Here is an 18,994-nt window from a genome sequence, read left to right on the forward strand (position 1 = left end):
TGCTGCATCGAGGCCACCGGGAGGGATGCTTCGGCCTGGAGGTGACCCTTGTAACCAGATTATTCATCATCACAAGGTTTTTCATGGACGATTCTTTCAGGCCACATTCTGGAGCAAGTACTGTATTTTTCGCTCTATAACACGCACCCGACCATAACACGCACGTAGTTTTTAGAGGAGGAAAATCCGTAGGCATGCCACCTGTAGGCATTCCCTCCATAACACGCACAGACATTTCCCCTTACTTTTTAGGAGGAAAAAAGTGAGTGTTATGGTGCACAAAATACGGTAGGTGCTTACAGTCAAGGTTACGGTGGGTGAAAGTGTGCCAGAAACAGTTATGGAATTCAGATACCTCCACTCTCTCTCATATTTTTTTAAAAAAGCAAGTTTCTAGTCCTTATGGATTGCAAAAGTATGCCTGAAAGAGACCGTGACTGGCCCAAGGACACCCAGTGAGCATTTCATGGTTGTGTGCCTGGGGCAACCCAGTCAGATAGGTGGGGCACTACTACTACTACTACTACTACTACTAATAATAATAATAATAATAAATTGAACCCTGGTCTCCCAGACCCAGCACTCTAAACCACTACACAAACGCTGGCTCTTGTTGTTTTTCAGTCCACAAACAATGCACAATTAATGCCATTCTTTTTACATTGTTTGGGCAGTTACTTTACACTGAAATGAGCTCAGGTGGCGATAGATATGTAAGGAATTACTTAGGTCATGTTAAATAGCAGCCAATACAGTCATACCTCTTGTTACGTTCAGTTCAGGTTACATTCTTTCAGGATATGTCCCGCGGTGACCTGGAAGTAACGGAACGGGTTACTTCCGGGTTTCGCCGCTCGCGCATGCGCTCAAAATGATGTCACGCACATGCGCAGAAGTGGCGAATCGCGACCCGCGCACGAACAGATGTGGGTTGCATTCTGCTCATGTTGCGAACGGGGCTCCGGAATGGATCCCGTTCGCAACCAGAGGTACCACTGTATAGTCATTGGCAGAAAGTGAACTGCAGCAAAAGGGAAACAGTGCTGATTTTGACAAGCACAGGTCTTCGGGGAAATCACTGCCTTCTTACATCCCTCAGTTAAAAGTGGGCTCCACATCTGAAGGCCAAAGACAACTCATCTAGCCTACCCTATAAGGTTGTTGTGAAGATGAATATGGCAGTGGCCAGCAAATAACCATGTTATGTCACCTTCAACTCCTTAAAGGGATATAAATGTAATGAATAGAAGTTAACACATTTCTAGAGGGTTGGGCTTTGGTGTCCTCCATAGCTCTCTGTGTTTTGTCCTACTCAGCAAAGCAGAAGAAAATTATGTCAAACAATTCATTTGCATAGGTCACAGACTGCAGTGGATTAGCAAAATCTCTTCAGCACGTTTGCAGGAGCTTTCCCAAAAGATTAATGTTATGGCCTGCTTCGCTTGTTCGCTGCAACGTTTTAAACTATTTTATAAATTTATTTGTTGTTGGTTTTTTTAAAAAAACAAAATCAGCTGTTTTAAGTCCTTTGTTGGTGTTCTGGGGTGGGGGAACGGGAGAATGACTCTAAATTTGTGCTCTAAAAGAAAGAAAGTATGAACCAAGTACAGAACCCTTATTTCAGGGAGAGAGATATGATTTTGCCAATTTGCTCTCTCACCCCCCTCGCCCCCACCTTTAGTTGTCCTCTTTTTTGCAGATGCTATCGAGACAGATGGTCAGCCTCTTCCCATGTTTGTCCAGTTGCTTTCGAGGGCAGGACTCCAAAAGGGGATGGAAACTGTGGGGAAGGAGAGTTTGGCTAAACATTAGACAAAACCTCCGAATGACAAAGGGCGTTTGGACTGCGGAACTGCCTGCCTCAGGATGTGTTGGGGCTCTCCTTCCCTGCACGCCTTTTGAGCAAAGGCTGGATGACCTCCTTTCGGGACCCTGTAATTCTGCATCCTGCATTGCAGTTCCTGCGTAGAGCAAGGTGTGTGGGGGGGTAGGGGTGGACTAGGTGACTTCTGTTAGCCCCCTTCGGGCTCTAAAATCCTGTGATCTCCCTTTGGAACTTGAGCTCAGGATGGAATCCAAAGAACATCAGGTTGAAAACAAGCCCTTGGCAGCTTCCTCCGGTGACCCAGGCCTCGCAGCCAAGCTCAGAGGGAGCGTGCCAGCAGCCCCTGCAATATTGGCAGCGGAAGCGATGCAGCACTCAGGTGCCCGCTTGCAACTCTCCTCGCACCAGATGCGTTCCCTGCCGTGCCGGCAGCCGCATGCAGAGAGCCTCTCTGCTCCTCAGCCTCGCCCTCAGCTCAAATATCCTGTCCTAAAAGTTGGTGGAGAGGGAGGGCACCGTATCCCCTTCCCACGGCTCCAAATAAGTTTCGGGTTTCTTTTTTTGAAGGGAGCCCCCAAACTTCTGAATTTCTTTCTTTCATCACAGCTGAGATTCCTGCATTTCAGGGGGTTGGGCTGGATGACCCTCAAGGTCCCTTCCAATTCTATGATTCTATGAAATCCTGATCAATGCTGTTTTTGCTTTGGGCATTTTCGCTCTCCTTTTCCCCTCCAAGGAGTTCAAGGCATACTCCTTTATTTCATCACCACAACCACCCTGTAAGGTACCAACTGGTCTAAGGTTCTCCAGTGGCTGGCGGGGGGTGGGTGGGATCTGAACCCGGGTCTCTGCAGTTGTAGTCTGATGCATTGACCACTGCACAACACTACCACAACGCTGGCTGATAAGAATGCTACCGGTGATGTTGCCATTCAGTCCTTTGTGAGGCTGATTTTAGCTAAGGCTCTAATTAGAGGCACATTTACCTGGGAGTAAGTCCCACAATGAACCCACTGTCCCTGTCGGAGGCAGTAATACCAGTTGCTGGAAGCCACAGGAGGTGAGAGTGCTTTTGTGCTTGGGTCCTCCCGGAGGCAAAATATTAACTCAGCACACTAAACAACGCCCCGTCAAACTGCCAGGGCATTTCTCCAACTTTAAACCCCATTGATTTTTCGCTAAACTCTAGTAAGGCAGAGAAAAAGAGGGCAAATGAGGGCAATTGCCGCATCAACTTCACATCTGCACCAAGCACTTAATGCACATCTAGTGCACACTGTTTTCCCCAAAGAATTCTGGGAACTGTAGTCCCCCCAGAGTTATCGTCCCCAGCACCCATAGCAAACTACAGTTCCCAGGATTCTTTAGGGGAAGCTATGAACTTTAAAGGTTTGGTGTGGACATAACCATAGTTTTGCAAGGGCAGCTGGGAGGCTTCTATTGACGGGATTGTGCAGTCTGGGATCTTCAAGATCAGGGATCTAAAGCATGGGTAAGCAAACTAAGGCCCGGGGGCTGAATCCAGCCCAATCGCCTTCTAAATCCGACCAGCGGACAGTCCGGGAATCAGCGTGTTTTTACATGAGTAGAATGTGTCCTTTTATTTAAAGTGCATCTCTGGGTTATTTGTGGGGCCTGCCTGGTGTTTTTACAGGAGTAGAATGTGTGCTTTTATTTAAAATGCATCTCTGGGTTATTTGTAGGGCATAGGAATTCGTTCATTTCCCCCCAAAAAATATAGTCCGGACCCCCACAAGGTCTTAAAGACAGTGGACCAACCCCCTGCTGAAAAAGTTTGCTGACCCCTGAGCTAAAGCTTCAGCCCCTCAGGAAGAGAATGCTTCGATATTCAGCCCTGGAGACTCTTCCCAGGCCACGCCCTCTCCACAGGCCACACCCACCCAAGGCCACACTCACTCACCCAAGCCACATCTCCACATGGGTCCTCAGAAGCAACTCTGGCTGCACTGGATAGGAAGCATCTTGTCTAGTCCAGGGTTTCCCAAACTTGGGTCTCCAGCTGTTTTTGGGACTACGATTCCCATCATCCCTGACTACTGGTCCTGCTAGCTTGGGATGATGGGAGTTGTAGTCTAAAAACAGCTGGAGGCCCAAGTTTTGGAAACCCTGTTCTAGTCCAACTCCCTGCATGCTAAATCCTAAATAGTGCTTAGGGTTTGCAGTTTACAGGAACCTAACAGCTTTTTAAAGATTATTTATGTATTTATTACATTTTACTGCTCACATCTTAACCATTTCTCCTTTTTTTCCATACCTGGCCACCTAGCCCAAAAGCTTTTGCAACAGCTCTGCATGCGTTAAGAGAAGCCGCACAAAAAACACAATTACAGCAGTCGTCTGAAAATGATGCGTAAAATGCATTACCCTCATCCCAAACAGCAGAGTGAACTCATTTGTCCAAATTTTAAAACCAGTCCAAGATGTTATGAGCCAGGAAGGAATACTGCAGATCAGAAAAGAAAGCTGGCTGCTTTTCCTTCACAAGTGGCCAAGTTCCAAATTGCAGCAAAATGGAAAAATAAAAAGTTCCAACTGCCCAAGGGTGGGAGCTCCGTTCAAGCAGAATTTCCTTCCTTCTGGACCAGCACTGGGGAACCTGTGGCCCTCCTAATGTTGCCAGACTTCAACTCCCAGCATCCCCTGGCTGTTGGGCCATACTGGCTGGTGCTGATGGGAGTTGGAGTCCAATGGACTCCAACTTGGATCTGGATCTGCAGCTCCCCAAGTCCCCCACGCTTGTCTTAGACCAGCCTTTCCCACGCTGGGTCCTCCAAATGTTTTGGAATCCAACTCCCATCAGCTGAAGTCCAAAAGATCTGGAGAGCCTCAGCTACTGACAGTATAGCTCAGTTTATTAGAGTGGGGCACTGATAATGCCAAGGTTGCAGGTTTGATCCCCGGTAGGGACACCTGCATATTCCTGCATTGCAGGAATGATGAGCCTCAGGGGTCCTTCCAACTCAACCATTCTTTGAGGCTGCTTTAGACAAATTTGGCCATTTCCCCACCGAAGAATATAAGAAGAGCCCTGCTGGATCAGGCCAATGGCAAACTCCTGTCTGGCAAACTCCAGACATTAGCTAGGGGTGGGTAGAAGAAAAATCAGGTTCTTAAGAAGATAAGAGTCTGGCTGGAATCAGGCTAGTGGTCCATCTAGTCTAGGATCCTGTTCTCTTAGTGGCCAACCAGATACTTCTGCAAAGCCTGAAAACATGGTCCATGATGCACAACAGCCATTCTCCCCTTCCTGTGGTCTCCAGCAACTGGTATTCAGAAGCATAATGCCTCCAACGAGGGAGGTAGAACATAGCCATGGGAGCAATTGCCAACAGTAGAAGAATGGCGACAGAAGATAATGGAATATGTAAAGGTAAAGGGACCCCTGACCATTAGGTCCAGTCGTGGCCGACTCTGGGGTTGCGGCGCTCATCTCGCTTTATTGGCTGAGGGAGCCAGTGTACAGCTTCCGGGTCATGTGGCCAGCATGACTAAGCTGCTTCTGGCGAACCAGAGCAGCGCATGGAAACACCGTTTACCTTCCGCCAGAGCGGTACCTATTTATCTACTTGCACTTTGACGTGCTTTTGAACTGCTAGGTGGGCAGGAGCAGGGACCGAGCAACGGGAGCTCACCCCGTCACGGGGATTCGAACCGCCGACCTTCTGATTGGCAAGTCCTAGGCTCTGTGGTTTAACCCACAGCACCATCCGCACCCCTAATGGAATATGTAGAAATAGCCAAATTAACAGGGAAAATTTGACAACAGGGCAAGGAAACATTTCAAAAAGAATGGGAAAAAATTATGTTGTATATAGGAAAGATAAGATGAAATAGTGAAACCAGATGAAATAGTGGAAATAAACCTCATAACAGGAAAGATTAAGAAAAGTGATGGATAATGAAAATAATAAGAAGCAAAATGTATCAGGAAACTAATATAACTAACAGTAGTTGTAAATGAATACAGACAGACAACAAGAATTGTATAAACATGAGGACTTATTTGTTTATGGATATACTATGGACAAATAAGGAAAATGAATAACAATATACAAAATGGAAGAAAATAATGCGATAAAATTATATGTGATATAAAAAACCAGAAGAAGGAATGAGGGAAGTCAGCTCTGAAGAGTAAGTATAAATGTAATACAATATGTGTGTGTGGAGTATCTAATTAAAAAACTAATAAAGATTCTTTGAAGAAGAAAAAAGAACATAGTTATGGTAGCTGGTCATCATCACCACCATCATCATTTTATTATTTGCACCCCGCCCAACTGCCTGGGTTTGCCCCAGCCACTCTGGGCGGCTTCCAACAGATATAAAAACGTAACAAAACATCGTACATTAAAGGCTTCCCTATACAGGGCTGTCTTCAGATGTCAAGGAGATAAATAATGAGGCAACTTTTAGAAGACTTCGGATGAGAAGGCATTCCAGAGGGCGGGTGCCACCACCGAGAAGGCCCTCTGCCTGGTTCCCTGTACCTTCACTTCTCACAGTGAGCCAGAAGGCCCTCAGAGCTGTACCCCAGGGTCTGGGCTGAGCGATGGGGGTGGAAACGCTCTTACCATGAGTACTTTTCTCCTATTGATCACCTTATCCTCCGCGAATTTGTCTAATCCCATTTTAAAGCTCCTTGAGGAGAGAATGATGAATGAGAACATAAGGGCAGCTCTCCCGGATGGCCTAAGGCTCACCTGGTCCAGCACCCAACTTTCCCAACTTGAGATTACTGCTATTCAGAGACACAGTGCTTCCAACTATGGTAGTTGGGAGTTCTTACCACTAGTAACTTTCTCAATTCTGCTTCCCAAAGGAAGAAGAAGAAGAAGAAGAAGAAGAAGAAGAAGAAGAGGAGGAGGAGGAGGAGTTTGGATTTGATATCCCGCTTTATCACTACCCGAAGGAGTCTCAAAGCGGCTAACATTCTCCTTTCCCTTCCTCCCCCACAACAAACACTCTGTGAGGTGAGTGGGGCTGAGAGACTTCAGAGAAGTGTGACTAGCCCAAGGTCACCCAGCAGCTGCATGTGGAGGAGCGGGGAATCGAACCCGGTTCACCAGATTACGAGTTTACCACTCTTAACCACTACACCATGTTTTAGCCTTGATGTGTCAGGAGGAATACCCACATAGATTCCTCAAAGGGAAGCCTGCAAGAGCCGTCTCCCATCTTCATGATCCTCCATCTGTTCACCATCAATTTTTCCCTCCTGGCTCCTTCATATTAACCCAGCAGACTGGCCCACCCTGACTGATGGATTACTATTTGTTATTTTCACATAGCACCTCCATTCAAAGCTTGGATGGAGGAGCACGGAGCCTTCCACAGAGAGAAAGGGACAGAGCTGGAAACACACAGAGATCCAGGAGAATCTCCCTGCAGCCTCAGGAGGAAGGATGTTAATGAGACCATGTAATTGAGATACCCCGGGGAGATGAACAGGTCAGAATCAAAGGCAGCAACATCAGAGCATGTTTGAACTCTCTTCATTTCCAAGATGTTTTCCAAATTTGCAAGCCACTTTCCCCTAATGTGATATGTTATTTTCACTAATGTATTTGTTCTTCTACCACCCCCAGTATAGCATTTTGGGTAAACACCGTCCGGCTGGAGAACTTCACCACAAAATTCAGAGAAGGGCAAATTTTGAAGGATAACTGTGTTTAGGTGAGCGTGGATAACAGCAGCAGCAGCAGCAGCAACAACAACAACAACCATATTTATACCCTGCCCATCTGGCTGGCTTGCCCCAGTCTCTTTGGAGGCCTTTGAACATATAAAAAACATCAAATATTTAAAAAATTCCTGATACAGGGCTGCCTTCAGATGTCTTCTAAAAGTTGTGTAGTTCTTTATCTCCTTGACATCTGATAGATAGCTGCTCACTAAGACACAAAGAAATTTGAATTTCGGTTCTTTGCTGTGCTTGCATCACACTTTTTCTCCAAGGAGCTCAAAGTGGTGCGCTTGGTTTCCCCCCTCCTCCACCAGTCCTCACAACAACCCTGTGAGGTAGGCTCTCCCCCAAACCACAGTCTAGAGGAGTAAAGGTAAAGGGACCCCTGACCATTAGGTCCAGTCGTGACCGACTCTGGGGTTGCGGCGCTCATCTCGCTTTATTGGCCGAGGGAGTTGGCGTACAGCTTCCGGGTCATGTGGCCAGCATGACTAAGCCGCTTCTGGCAAACCAGAGCAGTGCACGGAAACACTGTTTACCTTCCCGCCGGAGCGGTACCTATTTATCTACTTGCACTTTGGCGTGCTTTCGAACTGCTAGGTTGGCAGGAGCAGGGACCGAGCAACGGGAGCTCACCCCGTCACGGGGATTCGAACCACCGACCTTATGATCGGCAAGTCCTAGGCTCTATGGTTTAACCCACAGCGTCACCAGCGTCCCTCTAGTCTAGTCTAGAGGAGTACCAGGGTACTAAATTATGCCCACAAACTAAGACAGCTCCCCGCCTGCAGACATGAAGCCCCAAGGCATGGAGGGCAGCAGGGCCAGGCTGTTAAGTATATGACAAAGGGGCATTGCTGACAACCTCATCCTTAATCTTCCCTCCACCCATGTGAGGAAATACATGCAGGGGGACGACGACAAACTCCTGAATAAGGCTGACGCAGATGCTGCCTTTCAGGGGCTTCCTGGCCAAACCTGCTAGGCCTCTCCATTCTGCCACCTGAACTGACACTTCGCCCTGGAGCGCACCCAACTTATCGATTAGTGATAACGGGCGAGTGGTCTGCCAAGGAAGCTTGCCCTCCGTTCATGTTTAAAATGATGCGTAGCATGAAGAAAGTAGACAGAGAAAAGTTTTCCTCCCTCTCTCAGAACCCATCCAGCGAAGTGGAATGTGAGAAGATTCAGGACAGAGAAAAGAAAGGAGCTCTTCATGCAATGCATCGTTAAACTGCGGAACTCCCTGCTGCAGGAGGCAGCTGCCTAGATAGAGGGCTTTAAAAGAGACTGGGGAAAATAATGGAGGAGAGGGCTGTTTTTGGCTACTAGCCACAATGGCTATGCTCTGCCTCTACAGTTGGAGTCCAAAATGCTTTGGAATTCCAGTTGCTGGTTAGAGTTTTGATCGCCGCAAAATGGAAGAGTAATGAAATCCCCTCTATACAAGATTGGATCCAAAAGCTGACAGAATATGCAGAATTAGACGGTTTATCAGAAAAAATAAAGAATAAATCAAAACAGGAATTTGTTTCAAAATGGGAGGTTTTTAAAGAATATCTGAAAAATAAATACAGTAGTTTAAATTCTGTTGCAGCATTTGAGGAACTTCAGTAATGGTTGCAAGGTAGATATAAGAAATTAGATTTATTAAGAATAAGTTTAATCATGATAAAAGTGTGTTCTGGCAATAAGTAATATGAATTTGAAATATGGAATAGACGGGAAGTTGGGTCTTTAGTGTTAAGACCAATAGATGTTTTAATGTTTGCTAAGAAAATTATGTGTCTATGTGTTCTTGTGTGTAATTTGGTATTTGTGTTTTTTTTTCTTTTTTCTTGTTGTATCAATAAAAAACTTTTTTAAAAAAAGGAATTCCAGTTGCTGGAAGCCACAGGACGGGAGAGGGCTCTTGCTCCCAGGTCCTGCTGGCAGGTTTCCTACAGGCTTCTCAGTAGTTGCTGTAAGAATGGAATACTGGACTAGACAGGCCATTGGCCTGAACCAGCAGGCTCATCTTATGTTCTGGGTGTGGAGTAACCTGATAAGAACATAGGGAAGCTGCCTTATGGATGGGAGGTTGCCTGCTTCTGATGTGGTTACACTCCTTTTGAAGGAGTGGGTATGTAGCTTGGGGAAAACTCCTGGGTCCATTGCAGTCCCTCAAGGCTCAGGTGGCCTTGGTGGCACAAGAGTGCCTTCCACCATCTTCAGCTGGTGGCCCAGCTGCGCCCCTATTTGGACAGGGATAGCCTAACTTCTGCCCTCTATGTTCTGGTAACCTTGAGGATAGATTACTGCAACGCGTTATATGCAGGGCTGCCTCCCAGGACAGTTTGGAAACTTCGACTGGTGCAGAATTTGCATACCCTTCTCCGATGAAAGTGGGGACGTCCTATTGCATAATAATGTTAATACTTACACTCTGGGCGGCTTCCAACACATATAAAAACATCACAAAACTATCTAGGGCTGCCTTCAGATGTCTTCTAAAGGTTGTATGGTTACTTATCTCCCTGGCTTGGGGGTTGCATAACTCCATACCCTCCAACATTTATCCAATGAAAATAGGAACATCCTAAGGAAAAGCAGGACCTACTGGGATCAAATCAAAAACTGAGACAGCTTCTGTAGATTTGGGGTGTCTTTGGAAAATAGGGACACGTGGAGGGTCTGTTTTTCTCCCTCTGTAATAGCCCTAGAACTTGTGGAGGTAAAAGGAAGCTGAATGTGGAAGATTCAGGAGTAATAAGGGGGGGGGGGCACGGGATAATGCTAAAATGCTGGTGAATTTTCATGGGGGCTTTTGAAACAACCACAACAACTGCAAATGGATGTGAAAATGTGGACAACTGAACTTAACATGGGACAGATGAGACAGGTTCAATTGCCCCTAAAAACAACCCTGAGAGGTAGCTTAGGCTGATAAGAAGGGCTGTCCCACGGTAGATGCAGCAAACTTGTTTTCTGCTCCTCCAGAGCGCAGGACTTTGAACCTATGGATTCAGATTACAAGGAAGGCAATTCCGACTAAACATTAAGTAACATTGAGAGCGGTTTGAATGGACTTCCTTGGAAAGTGGTGGCCTCTCCTTCGTTGGAGGCTTTTAAACAGAGGTTAGATGGCCATCCATCAGGGCTCCTTTAGCTGTGATTCCTGCATTGCAGGGGGTTGGACTGGATGACCCTTGGAGGGCCCTAACCAGCAGGGTTGCCATATTTCAATAAGTGAAAAACCAGGACGCCCCGAAAGTTGTTGAACTTTTTTTTAGGAAGACCCCAAAAGCTGTTACAGAAACGCCAAAAAAACCCCACACTTTTTCATTGACTTGCCCAAGATCCAGGACAAAGCGTCAATTCCGCCTTTGAAATCCCGGTAATGTCCAGGGAAATTTGGGTGTATGGCAGCCCTATTTCCCACTCTACAGTTCTATGATTCTATGAAATGACTGGCCCAAAGTCCCGCAGTGAGTTTCCTGGCTGAGAGTGGATTTGAACCTGTTATAAGACTTTTAAGGTCTCAAATATAGAATATTCATAAATGCACACATATCTAACTGTATAAACCATGTGTCTGAAATAGCACAGGAGAACAATCCTGAAGCCATTTTGACTCTCCCAATGACCTCAAATGTTCCTCTGCAGTAAGGGAGGCAAATGGGGAAAGCCTTCCCATTGTCTTTTTGCTTGCAAATCCTGTTTTAAGAGCATATTTGCGTAGGAATAGGGTGAGCCTGTGACCTGGGCTCAGGAACTAAAATATTAACCATCACAACAGAATGGCCAGGCTGCTCAGGTAATGCAATCAGTGACCATCATCAGGTATCCTGGCAGACAGGATTTCTGCTGTAGACCGCCTCCTTCTGTGATGTATGCATGATGTTTTGGGAGTGGTAGTCTTGGGCTACAGGGTGGGCAATTTCAAAAGTCTATATAAGGGCTTGTGTGCCATTGCTCAGGGTTCTCCTCCCTCCTGCATGTGGGGAGTGGGGACCCAGCTGCAACAGTTCCATAAAGATCAGGCTTACTAGCTGCTTTGCTTCTCAATATTCACTGGGGAGGGGAGTATTTTATCCCCTGCTAAATTTGCCCATTTGCCCTCTGACGAAGAAATGACCAGCCCATAATTTTAATGGTAGGTTTATTGTAGCTGTGAGAGACAGAATAACAACAGGAAAACCTCCAGAAACCCAGAAGACAAAAGTTGGAGACTGATGTGCGTTATAATGAGTGAAATAAGTATTTGATCCCTTTGCAAAAGGTGACTTAGTACTTGGTGGCAAAACCCTTGTTGGCAGTTACAGAGGTCAGACGTTTCTTGTAGGTGGCCACCAGGCAAATTTAGCAGGGGATCAAATACTTCTCCCCCTTCACTGTACTCTGGTTGGCCTCTGTTGTTTCCTCCTAGCAACAGGGAACCCTCAAGGACTCTATGCAGGTTCTGGAATACCCCATAAGGGAAAGGGAGCAGTTTTTTTTTCTCATAACAAACCCATGACTCCCATGTCTAACTGTCCAACCACCAACAGCCTCAAAGCTGAACTCGTATAAGGGGGTCCCAGTTGGACTCCCATCCAGCCTAACCCTGCTGAGCGGCAGCAAGGCAACTGTCTTGTGTGGCTTCAGAATATAATCCCTCGTGGCCTAAGTACAGGAATGGGGGCGACTGGCTTGGCAGGTCCTTATCAACAAGCGGATTTCCTTATTGCACTGCCTCCCATTCTCTTTAAACAAAAAAACAAGCCGGCTGTCTCTAGGCTAAGGTATCAAAAGGCCTTCACTGGAGGCTCAGGAGATGACACACCCAGGTCCCTCTGGATCTCTACAGCACCTGGGTTGCAAAAGGAAAACAAACGCCTCTGTTGATTTGGCTCAACTCTGTGTGGGGAGGAGGGGGAAGGGAGTGGTGAACAAACGCCAGATCACGAGGCCTTTTATTTGTATCATTTTTGCCCAACTCTTCCTCCAGGGAGCAAAAGGCAAGAGCTACAGTTTTCTCCCACCAACAATTATTCTCACAACAAGCCTGAGAGGTAGGTCAGGCAGAGAGAGGGAGAATGAAAGATTTGGGTTGCGCTCCTCCTAGTAAAGGTAAAGGTAAAGGGTAAAGGGACCCCTGACCATTAGGTCCAGTCGTGACCAACTCTGGGGTTGCGACGCTCATCTCGCTTTATTGGCCAAGGGAGCCGGCGTACAGCTTCCGGGTCATGTGGCCAGCATGACTAAGCCGCTTATAGCAAACCAGAGCAGCGCCCAGAAACGCCGTTTACCTTCCCGCCGCAGCGGTACCTATTTATCTACTTGCACTTTGAGGTGCTTTCAAACTGCTAGGTTGGCAGGAGCAGGGACCGAGCAATGGGAGATCACCCCGTCACGGGGATTTGAACCGCCGACCTTCTGATCGGCAAGTCCTAAGCTCTGTGGTTTAACCCACAGTGCCACCTGCGTCCCTTCTCCTCCTAGTACTACACTCTAAAAACAGAAGCACAGGCTCAGCACAGTGTTAGAAACTCAGATATATAAGCTGGGTGCCAAATGGCTCCTTAAACTGGGGTTGCAGTCGCCAAAACGGAATGCTTAGTTGCCATTTTGGGCCCGGATGGCTCGAAAAACCTATTTCTTTCAACACAACCTTCTGGTTCCTGAAATTCATTCTGACTGCAGATAGACTATAATGATAGAATTCGCTACAGGATGTGTTGCTAGCGTGTGGAAAGAGTCAAGATTCAAGGACCCCCAGGCATGCACCTCGAAAGAGTGGAGAGGTCAGGAGCCTTCCTGGCACCCAGTCATCTTTACCTGGTCGCAAGTGGCCAATAGCGAGGTGCAAAATGCGCCTGGTGAATTTCGAACGCTGGCTCAGTGGTGCAGAAGAACATACAAAGCGCCCTGCTGGGTGAGGCCAGTGGCCCATCTAGTCCAGCTTCCTTTTCTCACAGTGGCCAACCAGAATCCTGTGGGAAACCTGCAAGCAGGATCCAAGCACAAGAGTCCTCTCCCCTCCTCTGAGATTTCCAGCAACTCGTATTCAGAAGCATTACTGAATATGCATATGCTGGAGCTTGACTCTGGATGAAATTGGTTTCTTTGTTTTTGCCTCTGCACCATGAATGTGTATCCTCATGTCCAGGGACCAAAGTTGGCTCTCTCTATCAGGCCCTTCGCACTCTCCCCAGGCCACGCCCCTTCTCCCAGGCCACGCCCCTCACCAGCCCTGCTTCACATCCTCCTCAAGTGTTTCTGCCTGGCTGGAATGTGTCCTTGAACTCTGACCAGGCCTCTTGGTCGGCTAGATAAAGGGTGGGCAGGGATGTGTGCAGAAATTAGCCTACTGTACAAAAGTAGCATTTAGATCCATTGCCCCACCCACTTTTGCCTCTGGCTCCACCCACCAGGTGGCCCCCAGAAGGTTGCCCAGCAAGGAATGCGGCCCTCAGGCTGGAAAATATTTCCCACCCTTGCTCTTCACCCTTAGAGCTCATATCAGACACATGGAGACTCAGGGCACATCTTCAGCAGTAAGCCAAAAAGCACTCTGCATTTCCCCAGAGGCACTCCTGCCTTTTATTTATTTCATTTACTTGCATTTTAATACTCTGCCCAGTAACATGCCCTCTCTGGCCCTGGCACTGAAAAGAAGACTCTGGAGCTACACACCAACAGGGCAAGCCACAAAGTTTGCATATGCTAATGCATATCTATGCAAATATAGAATGTTAAATGTCACCAAAGGCAAGCCGTCCAAACTGCCCCAGATAAAATCTTCAATTAGTTTGCCAGCCATCTTAGATCAGCTCCTTTGCAATTTATTTACCCCCAGTGAATTTCCTGACGGAACCTGCTCCAAATAAATCCCGCTGCTCTTCAGCTTTCCTCAGCCATGACCCTCCTAGTAATCTCAAAATAATTTATTCCCCCAAATTAATATCCTATCCAGTAGCCAGATCACTGCCCCTCACTCCAGTTCAATTTCCCCTGAGTTGATTGCCCACCCGGAAACGTCTGAGGTGCTTAGAAAAAGATTAGAGAGCTGTGTTTTGAAAACATGAAGCCCACTTCAAATCAACTCCTGTGTGGCAAAGAGGGGTGAAGAGAAAGTAAATCAGGATATATTTGCAGATCATAACGGACATCAGAAGAGGCCCTCTGGATCTGAGCATGGCCCCATCTTGTCCAGCACCCCGTTCTCACAGTGGCCAACCAGATGCAAGCAGGATTTGAGCATAAGAACAACGCTCCCCCACTTGTCCGGCATTCACCGCATCTGACAGTGGCAGCGGAGTCATTGTGGCTAGCGGCTGTGGAGACCCCCCCCTTCTAGAGTTTGCCCAGTCCTTTTTTAAAGCCATCCAAGCTGGTAGCCAACGCAGCCCTTTGAGAGAGCGGGTTTCTGACTCCCCACGGTTCAACGGCAGCAATACGACAACAACTTTCCCCTGCCTAAAGGAGGCGGCTGAAATGAAGAAAGGACTCCGGGCTCAGCTCATCGCTAGTCCCGAAAACAAACCCCTCAGGCCAAGAATGTGACCAGAGGCACCTCCCTCTGCATTTTCATCCTAACCATCTCAGGCAGACCCTCCAAGTGTCCCTATTTTTCAGGGACAGAGGCCGTCCCGGTTTCTGATTTGATCCTGGAATGTCCTGCTTTTCCTAAGCACATCCCTATTTTCACTGGAGAAATATTGGAAGGTACAGAGTTAGGCAATCCCCAAGCCAAGGAGATAAGTGACTAGAAGTCTTTTAGAAGACCTCTGAAGGCAACCCTGTATAGGGAAGTTTTTTTTTAATGTGCTGTGTTTTTATATATGTTGGAAGCTGCCCAGAGTGGCTGGGGCAACCCAGTCAGACAGTTGGGATATTATTATTATTATTATTATTATTATTATTATTATTATTAAATAAGACATCCCTATTTTCATTGGAGAAATGTTGGAGGGCATGTGTCTGCCTTTTGCACTTCACTCTGAATGATAGATAGATAGATAGATAGATAGATAGATAGATAGATAGATAGATAGATAGATTTGGGGGGTGTTCTAGTAAAAAACAAAACAACCCAAAGCAAATTCAAGAAGCCTGAAATCCTACACACATACACATCATTCTTGGTGATATTAGCAGCCCAAGTTGTTTCCAGAGCAGCTTCCACCTTTGAACCTCTGGCCAACTTATAAAATCAGTAAAATCAAGAAACAGAAGCTTGAGTCAGACTGTATCACTTCCAGATTGCAGAGGGAAGCCCAAATGTTTGAATGTTTCCAAACTGGAGTGTGTGGGGGGGATACACCTCCGTGCATGTAGAAATCTAGCATGTCAGGGAATAGGGGTCCAGCATAGACCTGTCCCCAATGTGCTGCTTTTCTATGCAATTGGCAGATATTTATAGATTCCACTTGCGATAGAAAGTGCTCAACCCAGAGTCAACAGTGTGATGCAGCAGCAGCAGCAAAAAAAAAAAGCTTTTTCATCTCTAGGCGGCATCAACAGCAGTATAGTGTTCAGGTCAAGGGAAGTCAGAGTACATTCTATTCTGTCTTGCTCATATCCTACCTGGAATCCTGCGTCCATTTCTGGGTACCACAATTTAAGGAGGATATTGGCAAGCTGGAACGTGCAGGTGGGGGGCAGCCAAGATATTCAATGGTCTGGAAACCAAGCCTTACAAGGAATAGTTTGAGGGACTTAGGTATGTTCAGGCTGGAGAAGAGGAGACTGAGAGGAGATATGATAGCTATCTCCAAATATCTCAAGGGCTTGTCACATGGAGGATGGTGCAAGCTTGCTTTCTGCTGCTCCAGACCCGAACCACCAGTTTCAAATGATAAGAAAGGAGATTCCGACTAAACATTAGAGGGAACTTTCTGAAGGGAGGAGCTGCTCAGCAGTGAAACTGACTGCCTCAGAAGGTTGCGGACTGTCCTCTGTTGGAGGTTTTCAAACACAGCTTGGCTGGCCATCCAAGGGGGTTGGACTGGATGATCCTTGAGGGTCCCCTTCTGACTCAACAATTCTATGATTAAAAGTGTTGCCACTTGTTTCTACCCAGTGCAGACCCAGGACAGCATCAGCCCCCCCCCCAAAGTCATCATGACGTTCCCTCCTTCTCAAAGGGGACAAAGCAGCGTGACTTTATGCCTTACCTGTGTCCTGACGGAACTGGTGCATCGACTGCAGGTCGATAATGTACGGAGACAGCTGGGCATCCACCTGCCCCAAGACGACGCTCCCCCGGGCATCTTCCTTCAGGACGTTCTCGATGTGGTGGCACACGGCCGCCGTGTAGGGCCGCCAGCGCCCATGCTCGTTCAGCCACTCCCAAACCACGACACGGGCCACATTATTGGGAGGGAAGCCCCAACCGTTCGCCAAGACCAGGGTCCCTGTGCCAGGTTGCGCCATGGTGCCCGACCCTGCCGACCTGGCATGAGAGGCAGGCGGGGGTCACCAGCTGGGCGCCCTCCCCCTCATTAGTTTGGGAGCGCCTGTGGGGCTCAGAGTGCGATCCCCAGTTCTGAAGACTGCATCTCCTACCACAGCCAGGTCACCTGGGGCTTGAGGAACACAGAGAAAGAGACGCACTCCTTGCAGGATGAGAGCTTGTGACCTTTTCTTCAGGGCGAGCCAGTCTTGTTGGAAAACTATTGTTTTTTGCGGCACGTCTGACTACGTGTCGATGAGGAGCAATGTCTCAATCGCCCCAAATGGCAACAACAGCAGACCAGCTGAGATGTTCAGGCCACCATTGAGGATGGCGACAGAGGCTGCTATCAATGAATACACGTCTCCCAAATTATTGGGGAAGCCTGTGAATTTTCTGTGTGCTTTCGGTCCGGTGGAGCGAAGGCCTCTGAGCTTCGCCTACAGACAGGGGCACTGAAGATCTTAATATTCACCTTGTGTGCCTTCAGTCTGGTGACTGAAGACCTCCTTCTCTTGGAATGAAGAGCTCCAATCTTTTCCTTCAAGGCCTCCAAGGTTTCTCAGCAGACTCTCCTCCTGTTTTCCCTTCCTGGTCTTGTTTTCAGGCAGCCCAGCTTGCTTCCATCCCCTGATATTTCCTCAACGCTTCCCACAGTCTGACCTGGTCTTCCAAGGTTCAGCTCTAGGGACCCCCACTGCAGAAATGGAGACAGAAGACTGACCCTTTGCGTAGGATCCTGTGGCCTCGGAGGGCAAAGCTTTCTGCAGGTAATGGGGCCTGATCCAACCTCTGGCCAGGCTGTGGCAGAGTCCTCACCGTCTCTGCCACAACAACAGGCTAGTAGGACAGGGTTTGGAGGGCAGAGGCCTGCGGTGGCGACAGGCGAGAGCTGCTGACCCAGGTCAAGAGGCTGCTTGCTTTAGACCAGAGGGCTGCAGCGGAGCAGAAGGCAGGGGAGAGCCCACCGGCTTTCGGGGGTCGCCCCCGCCACCAGCCTAGGCTGTGTCATCCTTGTTTTCCGCAGCTCGGTCTGGTCCTTCGACTCTGCCTGATGCAAGGACTGGAGGGAGCCAGCCTGGAATGGGAAAAAGGAACCACAATAAGGATGATGAATTCACGTCAGGAGGAAACTCTCCTCTCTCCAGCGACGCCCCCCCCCCTTCCTATGGCAAGCGGGTAACAGTGGTGGCACCTCCTCTCCTGCCGCTATGATCTGTCTAGTAGGTGGCTGGATCTGCCAGTCTATCTGCCAGTCTGGCACCCTCTCCCCTCCCCCCACCCCCCCTCCATAAACCAAACCTGCCCATTGTCTTGCCTGGTAGAATGAAATATCTTGGGTGGTTGGGGGAGGGTTCCTGGATGCTATCTCCTGTTCTCTCCCCCTCCCTTGCTAATCTGTCCACATCACACAGGCGGCGGTGGGGGCAAGATGCCCCAAAATGCATCAAGATGCGGGCGGGGAGGGGGCGACAAAAAGAAGAAAGGACTCCCAGCTGTTTCTTACCTGGCTGGTGAAATTCTAAGAGCCAGACACAAAGGAGAATTTGGGGGAGGGGGGGCAGCCGTTCGCTGCTGGAGGGGGTGCTGGTGAGAGAACGATGGGGGGGGGGGAACCAAGAGGGGCCCAATCAGCTTCTGTACACACCGCCGCGAAATCGCCTCCTCCCCTCTCCCTCTCCCCACAGCTCCATTCACCCCTCCCGGTTCCCAGCGTAAAAACGCCTCGTTTGTTGGAGAGAGAGTGTCAAGAGGAGGTTTTTTTAGAGGCGGGGGGGAGGGAGAGAAAGGGGGTGGGCAGATCGCTTTTCTCCCAGCAGCTGAAGAGGGGGGGTCTGCCTCGTCCTGCCGCAGAGACCCCACCCCGCCACCTGTCCTCCAGGTGGGCGCGCGTCCCTCACCCCGCCACCCTACCTACCTAGTACCGCGACCAGCTCCGGATGGCGCAGGCTGGATGCAGCCGTGGGAACGAGCGGAGGGGAGGGGAGGGGGGGAATCCCTCGCCCCTCCCACGGAGGCGGCCAGAAACCGCAGCCAGCCGGTC

At 48.4% G+C, this 18,994-nt stretch overlaps 1 protein-coding gene across 2 annotated transcripts in view; it reads right to left on the reverse strand.

Annotated features, from left to right (window-relative positions):
- Positions 1-18,994, reverse strand: part of DTX1 (deltex E3 ubiquitin ligase 1) — a 60,529-nt gene extending 41,535 nt beyond the window's left edge. Inside the window, exons 1-2 of one of the 2 annotated variants that reach the window (XM_080986322.1) lie at positions 18,869-18,994; positions 16,673-18,028 (exon numbers count right to left, since the gene is read on the reverse strand). In XM_080986322.1, the coding sequence (XP_080842448.1) occupies positions 16,673-16,931 (259 nt within the window). In that variant the 5' untranslated portion in view covers positions 16,932-18,028; positions 18,869-18,994. Of the gene's footprint in view, positions 1-16,672; positions 18,029-18,457; positions 18,552-18,868 lie in introns of those variants that run through there. The other variant, XM_080986323.1, reaches the window with a different exon arrangement.

This window comes from Podarcis pityusensis, assembly GCF_964106645.2.
Source record: "Podarcis pityusensis genome assembly, chromosome: 16".
Classification (NCBI taxonomy): domain Eukaryota; kingdom Metazoa; phylum Chordata; class Lepidosauria; order Squamata; family Lacertidae; genus Podarcis; species Podarcis pityusensis.